This window comes from Xenopus laevis, chromosome 2S, assembly GCF_017654675.1.
Source record: "Xenopus laevis strain J_2021 chromosome 2S, Xenopus_laevis_v10.1, whole genome shotgun sequence".
Classification (NCBI taxonomy): domain Eukaryota; kingdom Metazoa; phylum Chordata; class Amphibia; order Anura; family Pipidae; genus Xenopus; species Xenopus laevis.
In genome coordinates this window covers 138,332,032-138,347,902 of record NC_054374.1, presented here as the reverse complement: position 1 = coordinate 138,347,902, position 15,871 = coordinate 138,332,032, and the positions used below count along the sequence as shown (strand labels likewise).

At 38.5% G+C, this 15,871-nt stretch overlaps 1 protein-coding gene across 3 annotated transcripts in view; it reads right to left on the bottom strand.

Moving 5' to 3' along the window:
• The window catches only part of atf7.S (activating transcription factor 7 S homeolog), a 64,045-nt gene that overhangs the window by 6,362 nt on the left and 41,812 nt on the right, over positions 1-15,871 (bottom strand). For all 3 annotated transcript variants that reach the window (XM_018250145.2, XM_018250146.2, XM_041584468.1), the window contains 6 exons: positions 6,253-6,349; positions 4,992-5,113; positions 3,382-3,501; positions 2,794-2,948; positions 2,420-2,519; positions 2,196-2,312 (listed from right to left, as the gene is read on the bottom strand). In XM_018250145.2, the coding sequence (XP_018105634.1) occupies positions 2,196-2,312; positions 2,420-2,519; positions 2,794-2,948; positions 3,382-3,501; positions 4,992-5,113; positions 6,253-6,349 (711 nt within the window). The remainder of the gene's footprint in view (positions 1-2,195; positions 2,313-2,419; positions 2,520-2,793; positions 2,949-3,381; positions 3,502-4,991; positions 5,114-6,252; positions 6,350-15,871) is intronic.

Here is a 15,871-nt window from a genome sequence, read left to right as displayed (position 1 = left end):
CTGGAGTTGATTTGAGGGGGGGGGGGGGTGATTGTATGTGGAAGATTTGGACAACATGCGTTCAAAGGAGCTCTCCATGCAGGTGAAACAAGCCATCCTTAAGCTGCAAAAGCAGAAAAAACCCATCCGAGAAATTACCTACAATATTAGGAGTGGCAAAATGTACAGTTTGGTACATCCTGAGAAAGAAAGAAATCTCTGGTGAACTCAGCAACGCAAAAAGACCTGGATGTCCAAGGAAGACAACAGTGGTGAAGAGAAACCTCTTCACAACAGCCAAACAAGTGAACAACACTATCCAGGAGGTAGGCGTATCAATCAAGTCTACTATAAAGAGAAGACTGCATGAAAGAAAATACAGAGGGTGCACTGCAAGGTGCAAGCCACTCATAAGCCTCTAGAATAGAAAGGCTAGATTGGACTTTGCTAAAAAAAAAACAGCACAGCTCTGGAAAACATTCTTTGGACAGATGAAACCAAGATCAACCACTACCAGAAAGATGGCAAGAAGGAGAAGGCGTGGAACAGATCATGATCCAAAGCATACCACATCATCTGTAAAATGGTGGAGGCAGTGTGATGGCTTGGGTGTGCATGGCTGCCAGTGGCACTGGGACACTAGAGTTTATCCATGATGGGACACAGGACAGAAGCAGTAGAATGAAGTCTGAGGTTTTAAGAGACACAATGTCTGCTCAAATCCAGCTAAATGCAGTCAAATTGATTGGGAGGCGTTTAATAATGACCCAAAACATACAGTCAAAGCAACCCAGGGGTTTATTAAAGCACATAAGTGGAATATTCTTGAATGGCCAAGTCAGTCACCTGATCTGAACCCAATTGAGCATGCATTTCACTTGTTCAAGACAAAACTTCCGACAGAAAGGCCCACAAAGAGCAACTAAAAGCTGCTGCAGTAAGGGCCAGGCAGACCAATAAAAAGGAGGAAACCCAGAATCTGGTTTTCAACCAAGTATTAGTAATGAACATTTTATTTTCAGTTTTTTAATTTGTCCAATTACTTTTGAGCCCTTGTAATGAAGTGATTGTGTTAAAAAAAAAGGCTTTAGTTCCTCACATTTGTATGCAATCTTTTTGTTCAATTATCCTATATACAAAAGAGGACTTATCCCCCTATCCCGTTGCACTGTAGAAAATTAGACACAATGTATTACAGTAAAAAGCAATATTTATTAATAACCATGCTAGTGAAACAAATTAAAACATATTTAAAAACCAACAGCGCTGCTGGAAACAAAAAACGGGGAATACCCTGATGTTAATTAGTGATCACTATTTTTCATACTGGTTGAAAAACCTTGCGTAGGTAAAGAAATGTGGTTGGAGCAGTAAAGGTGGTTTGGTAAAACGTATTAGGGGTGAACTCCCGGCAAAGACCACATTAAGGGCATGTATGCCAAAATGTCCCTTCTTCTCTGTATAAGAACTATGTCCCAAGCAGGGTAGGGGCTGGCTCCCCTTGCAAGTCCCTCAGCGGAAGCCCCTTGAGCCGAGGTTAAATGCAGGGTAAGTAAGGAGTTAGCTGTAGCAAACGCTGGATCCAATGTAGTAGCCAAAAGGCTATATATGCAGAACCCCAGTTCAGTATGCTAGCAATAGGTTTCCTATACTTGCCCTTGTGTGGATATCGTCCGTGGTGTGGAACGCTCACAAATATCCGTCAGATCATCCCCGGGATAAAAACTGCATCCAATCCGCAAGGGAAAAACACCGCTTTTGCAATCTTTTTGTTCAACACACTGAATTAAAGCTGAAAGTCTGCAGTTCAACTGCATCTGAGTTGTTTCATTTAAAATTCATTGTGCTAATGTACAGAACCAAAATTAGAAAAACGTTGTCTCTGACCAAAGATTTATGGACCTAACTGTAATAAGCATTTACAAAACTGGTGCTGTCTGACAAATACAGGTTTTTCATGAACAGAAAAGGCTAATTGAAGGTCCAGCATTAGAATCCCAGTACTCACTGTAATGAATTAATGAGTACAAATGCATTTCTTCTTTTAGTGAATCCTTTTGTGGGTGCTGCTCCAGAGCATTCTGGATAACAGGTCCAATACCTATCTATACATATTATCTCTAGCAGCATAAGCAAGGCTTGTGCACAGGATGCATTTTGACTTTTTTTGTCTGTATCTATGGTTTAGACCATCTTGATTTCATAATAGCACTTACCATTTTGGCCTCTGAATGAGCAGAAAGTCCTGAAGGAGATATATGTCCACCACCACCAATTAATGGTGGGCCAGGGATTCCAGGAATGTTAGGTACCATGGATAAAGGCCTTGCCAACTAAATCATACAAGTAACGGATGAGTTAAACAATAATGAGCCCAATAAAGGACTTAAGAAAAGAAATATACAATATAATATAATATACAAGTAACAAAAATTCATACCGATATAACGGAGGGCATCTGTACGTGAGGACCTGGCAGGAAAGGGACATTATGTCCATTTCCCAGATGCATCATTAGAGGGACAATACTGCTGGGAGAACTGTAACACATAAAATAAGCACACTGCAATACTGTATATTGTAGCAATAATGATAATAGAAAGTCAATGTAACATGAGGGTTCAAAAACTTGATGAGACAACATAATGGAAGACAACAAAATTAAGATGGGAGGATAAAGACAGGAGAAAAGCAAGTAATAAAAGTGAGTCTTTGGGATAAGAAAGAGACTTTAGAATAAGAGGTGATGAAATGTGTTTCACTGTAAATGACAACATAAGAAGATAACAGATATTTCCATTACAGCTGCCTTACCCCAGCTGTCTGTTGGATGGCGGAGCCTGTGTGATGACAGACGTGGGGGAAGGCAGTGTAGGGTGCAGGGGGTCGTAGCCCAGGTGGAGGGGTAGAGAGCCAGGTCGAACTATTGTCGGAGTGGGAGTAGAGCTGACCTGTGGCTTCAGTGGCACCTTAACCAGAGCAAATCATCATTTACAATTCAGACATAAAATAATGTAGGCTGAACACTTCTCATAACAAAAAGAAAGCATAGATCTTAAGAAAACATCTCCCTAATTAAATAAAAATACATATACACAGCTATACATAGGGCAGCACACATTCATCAAGTTCTATATCTAAAAAACATTGACCCTTTTTAAAAGTCACTATACAACTGATAAAAGCAAAAATAATGAGCATGTAGATGTAGAGCATGATTAGGCAGTGATAAGTTGGTACAGTTGTGAACACATTTAGCATAGATATTAAAAAATAAGATAATGAACTATGCCCAGAAACCCCTCATTCAAATCACTATGATTTCTTATTTAGAGACGGTTCCTAATGGCACTTTCCTATCATGTTCTGGAGCCTTTTGCAAATACCAGCACTGCATCGTACCTTTTCGTCAGTAAAAGAATTTGGGCTGTCAGGAGGGGAGGAGTCCACTTCTACTGGTTCCTCTTCCTTGATTTTTATGTCAGGGGTGGATGGCAGAGACATGTCCAGTGGTCCTGCACTCTGCATCGATAGAAGAACAAACTTGTATTCAATTTCTGAAATAACCTGTAAGATCTATAGTGCCTCAGCTTGACATAGGATCGGGGGGAGACATCAATCGTTGCTACATCATAAGAATGAGCATAATGAGTTGTTTTATGTGCATGTATGGTCCCCAACATGGCCCCCCACGCATCAGGGACTCCCTCTCAGTGCAAGGAACTCTTTATTGAGCAGCTACTTGAAAACATGAGAAGGGAAAATATTACATTCATTTAGAACAATTTTTATGAAAGGGGATTGAAACAAGCGAAAAATAAAAAAATAATTAATTGTGGTATACAATTTTAAGAACAATGGGACATGCATACAGTGGGCAAATGTGCACTAGTGTAGGAAACCATGCCAACCAATTAAAATGTTGCTTTCATTATTCTTCCTGCAGCTGGCGGAACACAGCTAAATACTCAATATCTCTATAGGTTACTGCCCAGATTGGCAAACTTGTCCAATGTCTTTTATATTTAATGCCATGTGGGATAAGTCAAGCACCTAATTCTTAGAAGTATTGCAAGGATATTTTACTATTATAAAACATATTTCAGGTTATTCACTAAGAACATGGTGCCCAAAGTATCCCCCCCCCCAGCATCAAATAAAAAAACACACCACCCCTTTCTTAAAAAATAATTAATTATAAAGCCAATTATGGCTCTCTTTATCTTGCAATTGAAAATCCTGTCTGGTCCTTCGGGTCAATGACCCTATAATCAAAAACATATCGACTGCTAGTCTTTAATTTTGCAATTATTCTTGCTGCTTATTGCTAATTTTTTTCATCCCATCCACTATTTATTTTCAATTTCAACATTGCTTCATTATAATTACCAGCTGGCTACCATTTAACAATTTCCAGGTCCAAGCCTGAGAGATGTGGAACAAAAATGGTAAATAAGTAAATGAAAACAAAGGAGTAACTGCAAAAAATCTTAGAATACTGCAGCACACTCAAATTTAAAGGGGAAATTTGCCTTAATTTTTTTTATTTATTTATTTTTATTTTTTTTAGAGTTCAGGTGTTTTCAGATAGTAGACCAGAAATAAAATACTTTAACTGCTTTCTGAATTTTTTATACTTTTCCAATATTTTTGTAAGTTTCTTTTATTCCCATGTCTGCCTGGAGCAGCTCTGGAAAGGGGGGTGATTGATTCTGTAAACTGTAACTTCTAATTTGACTTTCCCTGCTGAGCATAACCCCTGTGTTTTGTGAAAGACAGCTGTTATAACTGGTACAATATTTGCTGCCAGACAAACACCAAAGACAGCAACAAAGTCATTTAAACTACAATTTTAGAAAAAAATGTAAAAAAAAACACAACTGAAAAAGGTCTTTAGTTGATTTTAAAAAGTACACCAGAAGTAAACTGAAAAATGTATAAACTACCCATTTATTCATTACTGAATCTATGGCATACATTCCTTATAGGTCATAGATGTTCTAAGTACACACCTTCTTGTCTTCATCATCTTCTGCTCCTTTTTTAAAATCATGTTCAAATGAGCTGGCAATCTCACTAAACAATCCCACTTCTTCACAATTCTTCAGGAAGCGTGTAGGGGTTGGGGTTTGATCTGCTCAACAGAGAAGACTCCATAAGGAAAAACTACCACAGAAATGTAGTATGTAGAGATTTTATACATAAAGAATATTATTTGGGTATGTAGAGATTGTATACATAAAGAATTTTATTTGGGTATATAGAGATTGTATACATAAAGATTATTATTTGGGTATGTAGAGATTGTTTACATAAAGAATATTTTTTGGGTATGAAGAGAGTGTATACATAAACAATATTATTTGGGTATACAGAGATTGTATACATAAAGAATATTATTTGGGTATGTAGAGATTATACACATAAAGAATATTATTTGGGTATGTAGAGATTATACACAAAGAATATTATTTGGGTATGTAGAGATTGTATACATAAAGAATATTTTTTGGGTATGAAGAGATTTTATACATAAAGAATATTATTTGGGTATACAGAGAGTATTGTATACATAAATAATATTATTTGGGTATACATAGAGTATATACATAAAGAATATTATTTGGGTATGTAGAGATTGTATACATAAAGAATATTATTTGGGTTTGTAGAGATTATATACATAAAGAATATTATTTGGGTATGTAGAGTGTATAGATAAAACATATTTGGATATACAGAGAGTGTATACATAAAGAATATTATTTGGGTATGTACAGATTATACACAAAGAATATTATTTGGGTATGTACAGATTATTTACATAAATAATATTATTTGGGTATGTAGAGATTGTATACATAAATAATATTATTTGGGTATGTAGAGATTGTATAAAAAGAATATTTTTTGGGTATGTAGAGATTGTATACATAAAGAATATTATTTGGGCATGTAGAGATTGTATACATAAAGAATATTATTTGGGTATGTAAAGAATATAGAAGATGTTGGCACTGCATCCAGGATAAACTGTGCACAATTTAGTTAATTTGGGAAAAGGTTGGGCCTTGAAAGACAGCTGCAGCCTATTGTAAATATACTGCTCCTTTTCAAATAAAAAATATGGCATATGAAGTGCACTGTTAAAGTATCAAGCTGAAAGATACATGCTAGCAAATGCAACAAAGTAACAAAGCATTGCACTGAACACCTAACAAAATGCTAAAAGAACCCAAACCAATTATGCTTACCCTACATTAGATACAATACCTGCAATGATCACAGAGTCTGTCCTTGCTGGCCCAAACTTTAGAGTCATTTCATGTTTGTGCTTGTGGACAGCCAAATGGTCTTCGTTTGTAAATCGCTGTATTACAGAACAAAGATTAGAGAATGAACAGTGTGCATTAAGGTCAAATGAAGGTTAAAGAGTATAGTAATATTAATCTTTATTTACTGAACAGCAAGTGTTGTTAAAGCAGATACCTAAAGAGATGCCTTTACATAAATACTCAACAAAAGTACAGAAATCAAGCAACCAAGAAATCACAATGCCCAGTGAGAAAGTACCTAAACAGTCTATCCAAGTAAACACAGAGAAAAAATATAGCACAGAATGGGTTAGGTAATAGATTGAGAGGAATTCTCCTTCCTGGGCTTGAAAGTAGGTACCGTACTATTTTAACCTATTATAATAACGTTTGACTTCACTTCCCAGGTCCTTCCATGAACTCTTTTATAGCGCCGTGCTTTTCCCCAGTTAAGTTATGTGTTGGCTAAAGGAACAGTTCAGTGTAAAAATAAAAATTATGTAAATAGATAGACTGTGCCAAATAAAAAAAACATTTCTAATATAGTTAGCCAAAAATATAATGTATAAAGGCTGGATGTCTAACATAATAGCCAGAACACTACTTCCTGCTTTTCAGCTCTCTAACTCAGAGTTAGTCAGTGACTTTAAGGGGGGGGGGCACATGGGATATAACTGTTCAGTGAGTTTGCAATTCATCCTCAGCATTCAAAAGCAACAGATATGACCCATGTGCCCCCTCAAGTCACTGATTGGTCACTGCCTGGTAACCCATCAGTGGAAACCAAAAGAGCTGCAAAGCAGGAAGTAGTGTTCTGGCAATTATGTTAGACATCCAGTCACTCCAGCCTTTATACATTACATTTTCGACTAACTAACTATATTAGAAACATTTTTTATTTTGCACAGCCTATCATAGTTACATAGTTAAATTGGGTTGAAAAAAGACAAAGCTCATCAAGTTCAACCCCTCCAAATGAAAACCCAGCATACATACACACACCCCTCCCTACTTTTAATTAAATTCTATATACCCATACCTATAATAACTATCGCCACGCGAGCAAATCTTTCCCCTAATAGGCTCACATTGGGTGGGTAATACTGTGGTAATGAGACCGTTGTGGTAATGTTGACCATTTGGAGGCCTGTCGGAGGGCCTCATACAGGGGCAGGTAACCTGTCAAATCGGACTAAAGGACACAGCCAGCTGGTAGATTCAACAGCCATTAAGCTCAGCATCTAAAATAAATCATTTCTAGCTCATTTTCGTTTTTCGATTTTATTTCTCCTTAAAGCGTCTGCTATACTAGTATGCCAGTTACAATGTGCAGAACTACCTTCAGCGTTCAACTCCAACTGATCTAAAGGACTGTCCTTCCTTACAGACTTGTAAATGTAAAAGATTTATAATGAAAAGCCAGAGTTTTCTAAAAATGGTGAAAATGAAGCAAAGCACTTTGTCTAATATAGTAAAGACATACACAACACTAGTATGGATGTTAACATTAGTTGGCATTAGTAGAAATGATGTAACTGTTCCAGAATATGAACAACACAGATCTATTTATAATCAATCAGACTGAAAAACAGGTGTGTTTCCAAGCTCAGCTGAATGTTTTTCTGTTTCCAGGAGCAGTTATGGAGTTTTGGGTAGACAGACAAGGGTCAAATGCCACTAGCTGCAGTGTACACACCCACGGCATGAGAAACATGACTAAAATGCGGAACGTCAAAACACTGGATGACAAACAGAATTGTAAAGCATACGAAAATAGACCTTATAGATCCTATGAAATGGGTCCATCTTTAATGTAACTTTTAGTATGTCATAGAATGGCCAGTGCTAATGAACTTTTCCATTGGTCTTCATTATTTATTTTGAATAGCTTTTGAATTATTTGCCTCCGTCTTCTGACTCTTTCCAGCTTTCAATTATGGGTCACTGACCACATCTAAAAAAACAAATGCTCTGTAAAGCTACAAATTTATTGTTATTGCTGATTTAATTACTTATCTGCCTATCCTATCAATATTCCAGTCTCATTCAAATCAGTGCATGGCTGCTAAGGTCATTTGGACCCTAGCAGCCAGATTGCTGAAACTGCAAACTGGAGAACTGCTGAATAAAAAGGTAAATAACTCAAAAACAACAAATAATAAACAATGAAAACAATTTGCAAATTGTCTCAGAATATTACTCTCTACAACATACTAAAAGTTAAATACCAGTAACATAAAAATTGTTTAAAAAAATGTGTTTCTACATAAAGAAAAAAAAAACCACCAAGACACTTAACTTTAAATTTGCAAAGTCTTTATTAAGAAATAACTTACCAGTTCTCCGCTTGCGCTCCTCTTCAGAAACTGCGACATGGCGACGATCCATCGTGAGGCGCTCAATTTCACCTCCCTGCCTTCTATAGGAGATAGCCAGGGAGAAGAAATCAAGTGCCACACGATGGATCGTCGCCCTGTTGCAGTTTCTGAAGAGGAGCGCAAATGGAGAATCGGTAAGTTATTTCTCAATAAAGACTCTGCGAATTTAAAGTTAAAAGTGTCTTGGTGTTTTTTTTCCGTTAAGTACAAACTACATTTTTTTTACTTTTTTTTATGTTACTGGTCTTTTAACGCAAAGCTGAACAACCTCTTTAATACTTCTGTCCTGTGACGCTGATGGGCCCCATCTGAGATCATTTTTCATTTTGTTTCAGTCTTTTTACTAGGGATGCACCAAATCCAGGATTCGGTTTGGGATTCAGCCAGGATTCTGCAAGATTCGGATTCGGCCGAATCATTCTGCCCGGCCAAATCGAATCTGAATCCTATTTTGCATATGTAAATTAGGGATGGGGAGGAAAATCGCGTGACTTTTTGTAACAAAACAAGGAAGTAAAAAATGTTTTCCCCTTCCCATACCTAATTTGCATATACAAATTAGAAATCAGTTCGATATTTGGCCGAATCTTTCATGAAGGATTTGGGGGTTTGCCGAATCCAAAATAGTGGATTCGGTGCATTCCTACTTTTTACATATTAGGCCATTATCTATTATTAAATGGACAATTATCAAAATGTGAATAACACTGCCTCTGCCAGTAGGCATGTGATATGGCTGTAAATAGTGCCCTCTACATCTGACCACTGTCTTCTGAACACTCCTACACATGAATAAAACAAAGTTCTTACACACTTGCAACCCATAATCAAGCTGGAAAATCAGGTACAGGAAGAGAGGGCCCCTCAATAGGCAATTACTTACTGCTCACCCCATATCTTTGCATGCCAATAACAAGCTCCTATGTATGTGTCAACTACTATAAAGCGGCTCCAGGTGCAGCACCTCAGAATGCTGTTTTAAGCACAGGTGTGGAATAAGCCTAAGGGCTCTTACAGACAAGCGTTTTTACCTGCGCTCCCCTGTGTTCCATTTTTCTGCGTTCAGCCGCAGGGGAGCGCAGGAATAGACGCATTACATTTTTTACAATGGGGCTGTACTCACACAGGCGCCGAACGCAGGTTGAGACGCAACATGCTTTGAGACGCAACATGCTGCATTTTTCCTGCGTTCGGCACCTACACGCGCCTGTGTGAGTACAGCCCCATTGTAAAAAAATGTAATGCGCAGGGGAGCGCAGGTAAAAACGCTTGTCTGTAAGAGCCCAAAGGGCAACACCACAAAGAGCTGAAACTTGGCCTGCAGAAAAACATAGGCCCAGAAATAGCCCCAACTTTTCAATCTGTCCGTATCTTGTCTGCATCCAGAACCGTCGGCCCCAGTGCAGGCACACGAGGCAGATTTCGGTGCCAAAAAAAGGGGTAAAAGAGCACCTTGGTGTGTGTGTGTGTGTCAAAGAAAGCTGTAACCCTTCCATAAAGCAGTCTGTCACCTCTGACTGAAAGCCTTGCAAATTACTGTAGTGTTATTAAGAAAAATACATAATAAAAGGTACAGCATTTTCTTCCGCACACACATTATATTCCCTGACAGTTGTGTGCTGTTCCCTGAAAGTAAGCAGAATAAAAACAGAGCACAGCATATTTTTAAACCACAAATATATAGTTTCTAATGAATTGGCCGTGAATCTTTAACCATTGCAAGCACTCCTCTCTTCTGTACTCATTACTGCTGTATCCACCACAGTGTGCAACTCTGAGCAAAGATGGAGAGCTTGTTAAAACAAACGATAGTCGTTTATAATAAAAATAAAGAAGAGTGAAGCTGAACACAATTGTGACATTCTTTACAGGAGTGAGTTACATTCCTGCAGCCAATAAAGTGAATAAAGGGCAGTGTGCCCCCTCACATCCAGCAATTTTGGTGCCAAAACAATCTCACTAAAAGCAGGCCCCTAGACCTGGCACGCATACCCTGAGGAAACATGAGAACGTCAGGATTACTCCATACGTACAATCACATAACCATACTCCTACACTTCCGCTGGGCTCAGGGAAAATGTGTGCGGGGGTGGAGGACCCAGAGAGGGTAGAAAGACATAAGTGCAGGAGCCCAGGAGCATGAATTACAGATAGGAATGGATAAAAGTAAGCTAGAGTTAGCATACACATACCTTTAACCACGGCATTTTGGATATTCGTGTAAAATTAGCCCACATACACAAAAAACACTATAAAAAAAAATAATAATGATATCCCACTAAGAATTGCTCATGGTAATATTCAGCAGCAGTTGTCAGCAAGAGTAATATAGTAGAGGCATGCTAAAAAATATTAGTGTCTTGAAGTGAAAAGAGGCAAAAAATAAAATGAAAGTTGTTTATCAGTATTACGGTTTACATTCATTCCAGTAATATAGAAAATATGTCTGTATGGCTATTACTTGGTGCCTACATAAGGGGGAAAAAAGGCACTTAAAAAAAAAAACATCCATCAAACATACTGCTGAAAACTGGCAGCTAAAGCTGGCAGTGGAGCTGTGGAAAGCAAACCCTTTTCTGAGCAACCAGAGCATGCACAGGACAGTATGCAGAGCAGCAAGTGAAGTGGAGCAGGTGGAGGTCTGGTTCATACCTCCCAACTGTCCCATTTTTCGCAGGACAGTCCCGATTTTGACAGCTCAACTCGCAGTCCCGGATTGTTACTAAAAACTCTTTGATCTCCGGCACTGAACAGCAAGAAAAAGATACAAAGTTTCTAAAACCTTATTGCCTTTTGGCAGAGAGCACAGAATATGTGGCACGAACACTTAGATATATTTGTAACAATTTAAGAAAAACAAAGATACAATTGTAACTATTTAAGCAAGTCTCTTCGGGAAACAGTGACTTGCAGCTTAAAGGGCAATCCACCTTCATTAGCAAAACTGTAATAACATTAAAACCACAGAAATGTGTTCAAACTTTCATAACCTGACAAATTTTGTAAATGAACATGGTAATTAGGGTGTGTGGCCACAAAACAGGCGTGGTCAAAAAAAAATCACCAGGCTCTGCGTAGCAAATCTTTTTGTCCCTCTTTCTATTTCCAAAATGTTGGGAGGTATGCTGGTGCTGGGGCAACGTCGGAGCTAAATACAGTTCTGATAAAAGCTCCATGGAAAGTTTTTCATCTGTAATGGGTAAATGAAAGCCGCTAGTATGAAAATGAAAGTCTGGAGAGAGATACTGGTATTTCTAACATCACTGCCATCGAGTGGAAAACTGCATTGAAAATGACCTCCCCAGCCTGTCGGTGATTCTTATATTCATTTTATAGGAAGTGCTGTGTATGAAGCTCACATAGCAGCTTAGACATGCTTGCAGTGTCGGACTGGGACACCAGGGGCCCACCCGAAAACCTTTGACCAGGGGCCCACCAATTAATCTTAGACAAGGGGCCCACTTTCAGTATTATTATTCTTCCTCTACTCACTCAACCTCTATTCTCCTAGTCTCTTTTCTTTACATACTATAATCTATTATTCCATCTATTTAGTCTCTTTGTTCTCATAGAAATAGGGAATGGCCATAAAATAGGCCAAAAGTTTAGCCCACTGACACCTTGGCCCACCGGGAGTTTTCCTGGTATCCCGGTGGGCCAGTCCGACACTGCATGCTTGTGCAAATATTTTATATTTTACATGTACTTCAGGACTTCCTATAAGCATATATGGGAAGCTGTAACATCCAGAAAGGATCCTTTTCCCAACCGATATTTTCCACTATACCTCTTTTGCCAGAGTCCCTTCACCAGCTAAGACCTGCTGAACGATAAGATGAAGCTACATCCTCCTCAATCTTATGTCAGTGACATTGTATACTGTACGTCGAAGAAAGTGGGATTTCCTTCAAAAGTCCTAAAAATTTTTCTGTTAAATCTAGTATAGGTAATCCTAAAACAACTGGACTTGCTGAATAATCATTGAAGACGTTTCACTACTCATCTGAGCAGCTTGAACTGAAGAAGCTGCTCTGATGAGTAGTGAAATGTCTTCAATGATTACTCAGCAAGTCCAGTTGTTTAAGAATTACCTTTACTAGATTTACCATTAACGGGATGAATGAAAATCTCCAGTCATTTTTCGGTTTTCCTAATCATTTGAGGGGCATATCACATTTGTTTTAGGGTGGGCTCAGGTCTAGGACATAAGAGTCCTCTTTTGTCTTTATCATGCATCCTTGGACATTTGTAACAAGTGGCCAATTCAAGAATTTGCACCAACATCACTAATAAAGATGTCTATATGACCTATATGTAACCGCCGTATTCAAATTGACATAAGCGCAAGAGTACCAACGAACTTTCGTTAGGCAGAAATGAACGCTAGTGAAAGATCGCTAAGAAATGTTTGCGCTAACGAATTAATGCTAGTGAAACTTCGGCAGCATTCGGCTACATCTTTGCATTTTAGTGAATTGGCGTAGTGGTAACTCGTTTACACCTGGCGAAGTGGCGCAAAGTGTGGCAGAGTGTTCACTGCCAAGAATTCACCCTTAAGTAAATTTGCCCCCATGTGTTCAGTTAGAAATAGACAAGCTGGTAATGACATTTCCCCTACTCAGTAGTAGTAAAATGATTTTCCTCCACACACAATAGTTTCCTGTTTACATGTGACTGCCAAGCAGTGTTTTTATAACTCCCTGTGTACCAGGTCTGGCCTTAATCAAAATAGGAATCAAAATAGGCCCTGGCATTTCAGGTACACAGAGGCCCAAACAGCCCCTCACCACCCCAATAAATAGCGACGGTCTATGGAGACATACAGCAGCCCCTCTGGCATTTGCCAGAACCCACAGATTGCCAGTCCGGGCCTGCTGTGTACTAGTGAAACAGCCCTGTCAAATGGCACTATTTCTAGTGGTCTCTTATGCAACACAATCTATTAGCTTCAGGTCTCCCTGGTAGCCTTTTCACAGCAACGGAGGCTTTAACCCCCAGCTGTCATTTTGTGTGCGCTCTGATTAGACAGCTGGGAAGTCTCTATTTGCGGCATGAGTAATGTCCTGGATATTACTCAGGTGCTACGATATCCTGGATGACTAAATTAACTCTACAGAATGGTAGTCAAATAAAACCCTGGGGTATGTACACATCATAGGACGTTTCACAGATTCTGATATAACTTTTGATTTCAAATACATGAAAAATGTGTGTGGAAGAACAGGAATAGAACACAAAGGGGTAAATACCTCATGGGTAAATAAACACAAACGTGCTGCTTCTAGCTTCATAGGAACTCAGCTACACACAAAGCACTTGCCTGTTATTCTCTTTGTAGGAAAGCAGCGCTAGAGTGTAACCCTGGGAAAAAGTCACAGGAATATCAATAGACTACATGTGCTTTATAAAAGAGTGAGTTCATCAGCCAAGTCAGACAGAGATCATCTGCAGTCTCTTCACTTCAATGTGTAAGCCATTACTCCCCAACTTTAATGAACAATACAGACAATTACTCATCTCCGTTTTAATGGGGGCACACATGACCCAGAGGGAAAAAACTAAAATTATGACAATATGTTGGTTGATCTAATTGAAGAGTTCTGTTTTACTCTGTAGCTGTCAACTGCATAATTTCTTACGCCACTGTTGTACCGGTTATCTTTCCTTGGAATTGAAGATCAATAAAATTTAAATTTCAAAAAAATTATGACAATATTTATCAATAGTAGGCTAGTGAAGAATGAAAAAGGGGCTAACATTTTTTTTTTTTGGCCAAGCCAAATCACAGCAGAACTCAGCCCATGCACCTATGTAAGCATAGGACAAAAAGTATTTAACTCAAATACGGGTGTGAGATATTTTATATGGAAACTAAATATCCAGAAACCTTCAGGAAGGCCATCTCTCACATAGCCCTTTTGAAAGGGATTATGTTGTCATGTTTATGGTGTAGTTTTTATTTCTAAATTACACTTTTTACACTGCAAATAATTCACTCTACCATGTAAAATTTCATTCCTTACCCAACAAGTGTATTTTATTTTGCTATAATATTGGTGTGTAGGCAGCCATCTCAGGTCATTTTGCCTGGTCATGTGCTTTCAGAAAGAGCCAGTGATGCACTATGAAACTATTTTCTGACAGGCTGTTGTTTCTCCTACTCAATGTAACTGAAGGAGCGCGACATGGATTTTTACATTTGAGTAAAGGGAGCTGTTATCCGGTTACCTTCCAATTGTTCTGCTGATGGGCTGCTGGAGGGGGGGGGGTTGATTTCACTCCAACTTGCAGTACAGCAGTAAAGAGTGACTGAAGTTTATCAATGCACAAATCAAATGACTGGGGGCACCTGGGAAAATAACAATATGTCTAGCATAATTTTTAGAAATGTTTCCCTTGCATTTGATGGTAATTAAGTTTCACAAATCAGTGTTGGTGGCAAAAACAATCCTATTGGGTTTAAACTTGGGATTTATTGCTCCACAAAGGTACTGGTGAGAGATCCTGAAACATGCAAATATATAGTTAACAAATCACACAATTCCAAATATTAGTGTATTCCGCACAGCAACATATTTAAATATAGTAGTAGTGTGTTTCATTACCAGGCCCATTAACAACCTCAATTAGATGTTCAGCAATATATCCAGGTATATGCAGCAATTCCCAGCAATTAATAACTCCTTTACAATACAAAGTCCTGTGTCCTACAGAAATTGCCACAGCACGCTCATACGCTCATCTCTTTTGAGAAACGGATTTCAGTGCAAAATTCTGCTGGAGCAGTATACAGTATATGGTGGGGACCATCCAAATATGAGAGGTCGGCTTTAGGAGAATAAAAGTGTGATCAGAAGAGGGACTTGTCAGGTATCACTATGCATTGATCATAGGCAGAAGTGGCCCATTAGGGGGGGATCATTCACACACACATATGTCTGTACTCACTATTGTATGTCTTGTGCATGTAAAGCTGTGCTCAGATGAAACATGGATGGGGATGGAAAATATGTAACGTTCTGTTAGCCTTTATATCTGATGACAACTTTCACCCCCTGGAATAACCAATTGTGGAAATTGTTGTAATAATAGTATTGCATTTACATTATGGCCTGCATGCCATAAACCTTACTCCCTTTAAAATAATAAAAAAAAGTCTTCCCCTCTGTCATAGCATTCAGTATGAATCACACTGTAAAT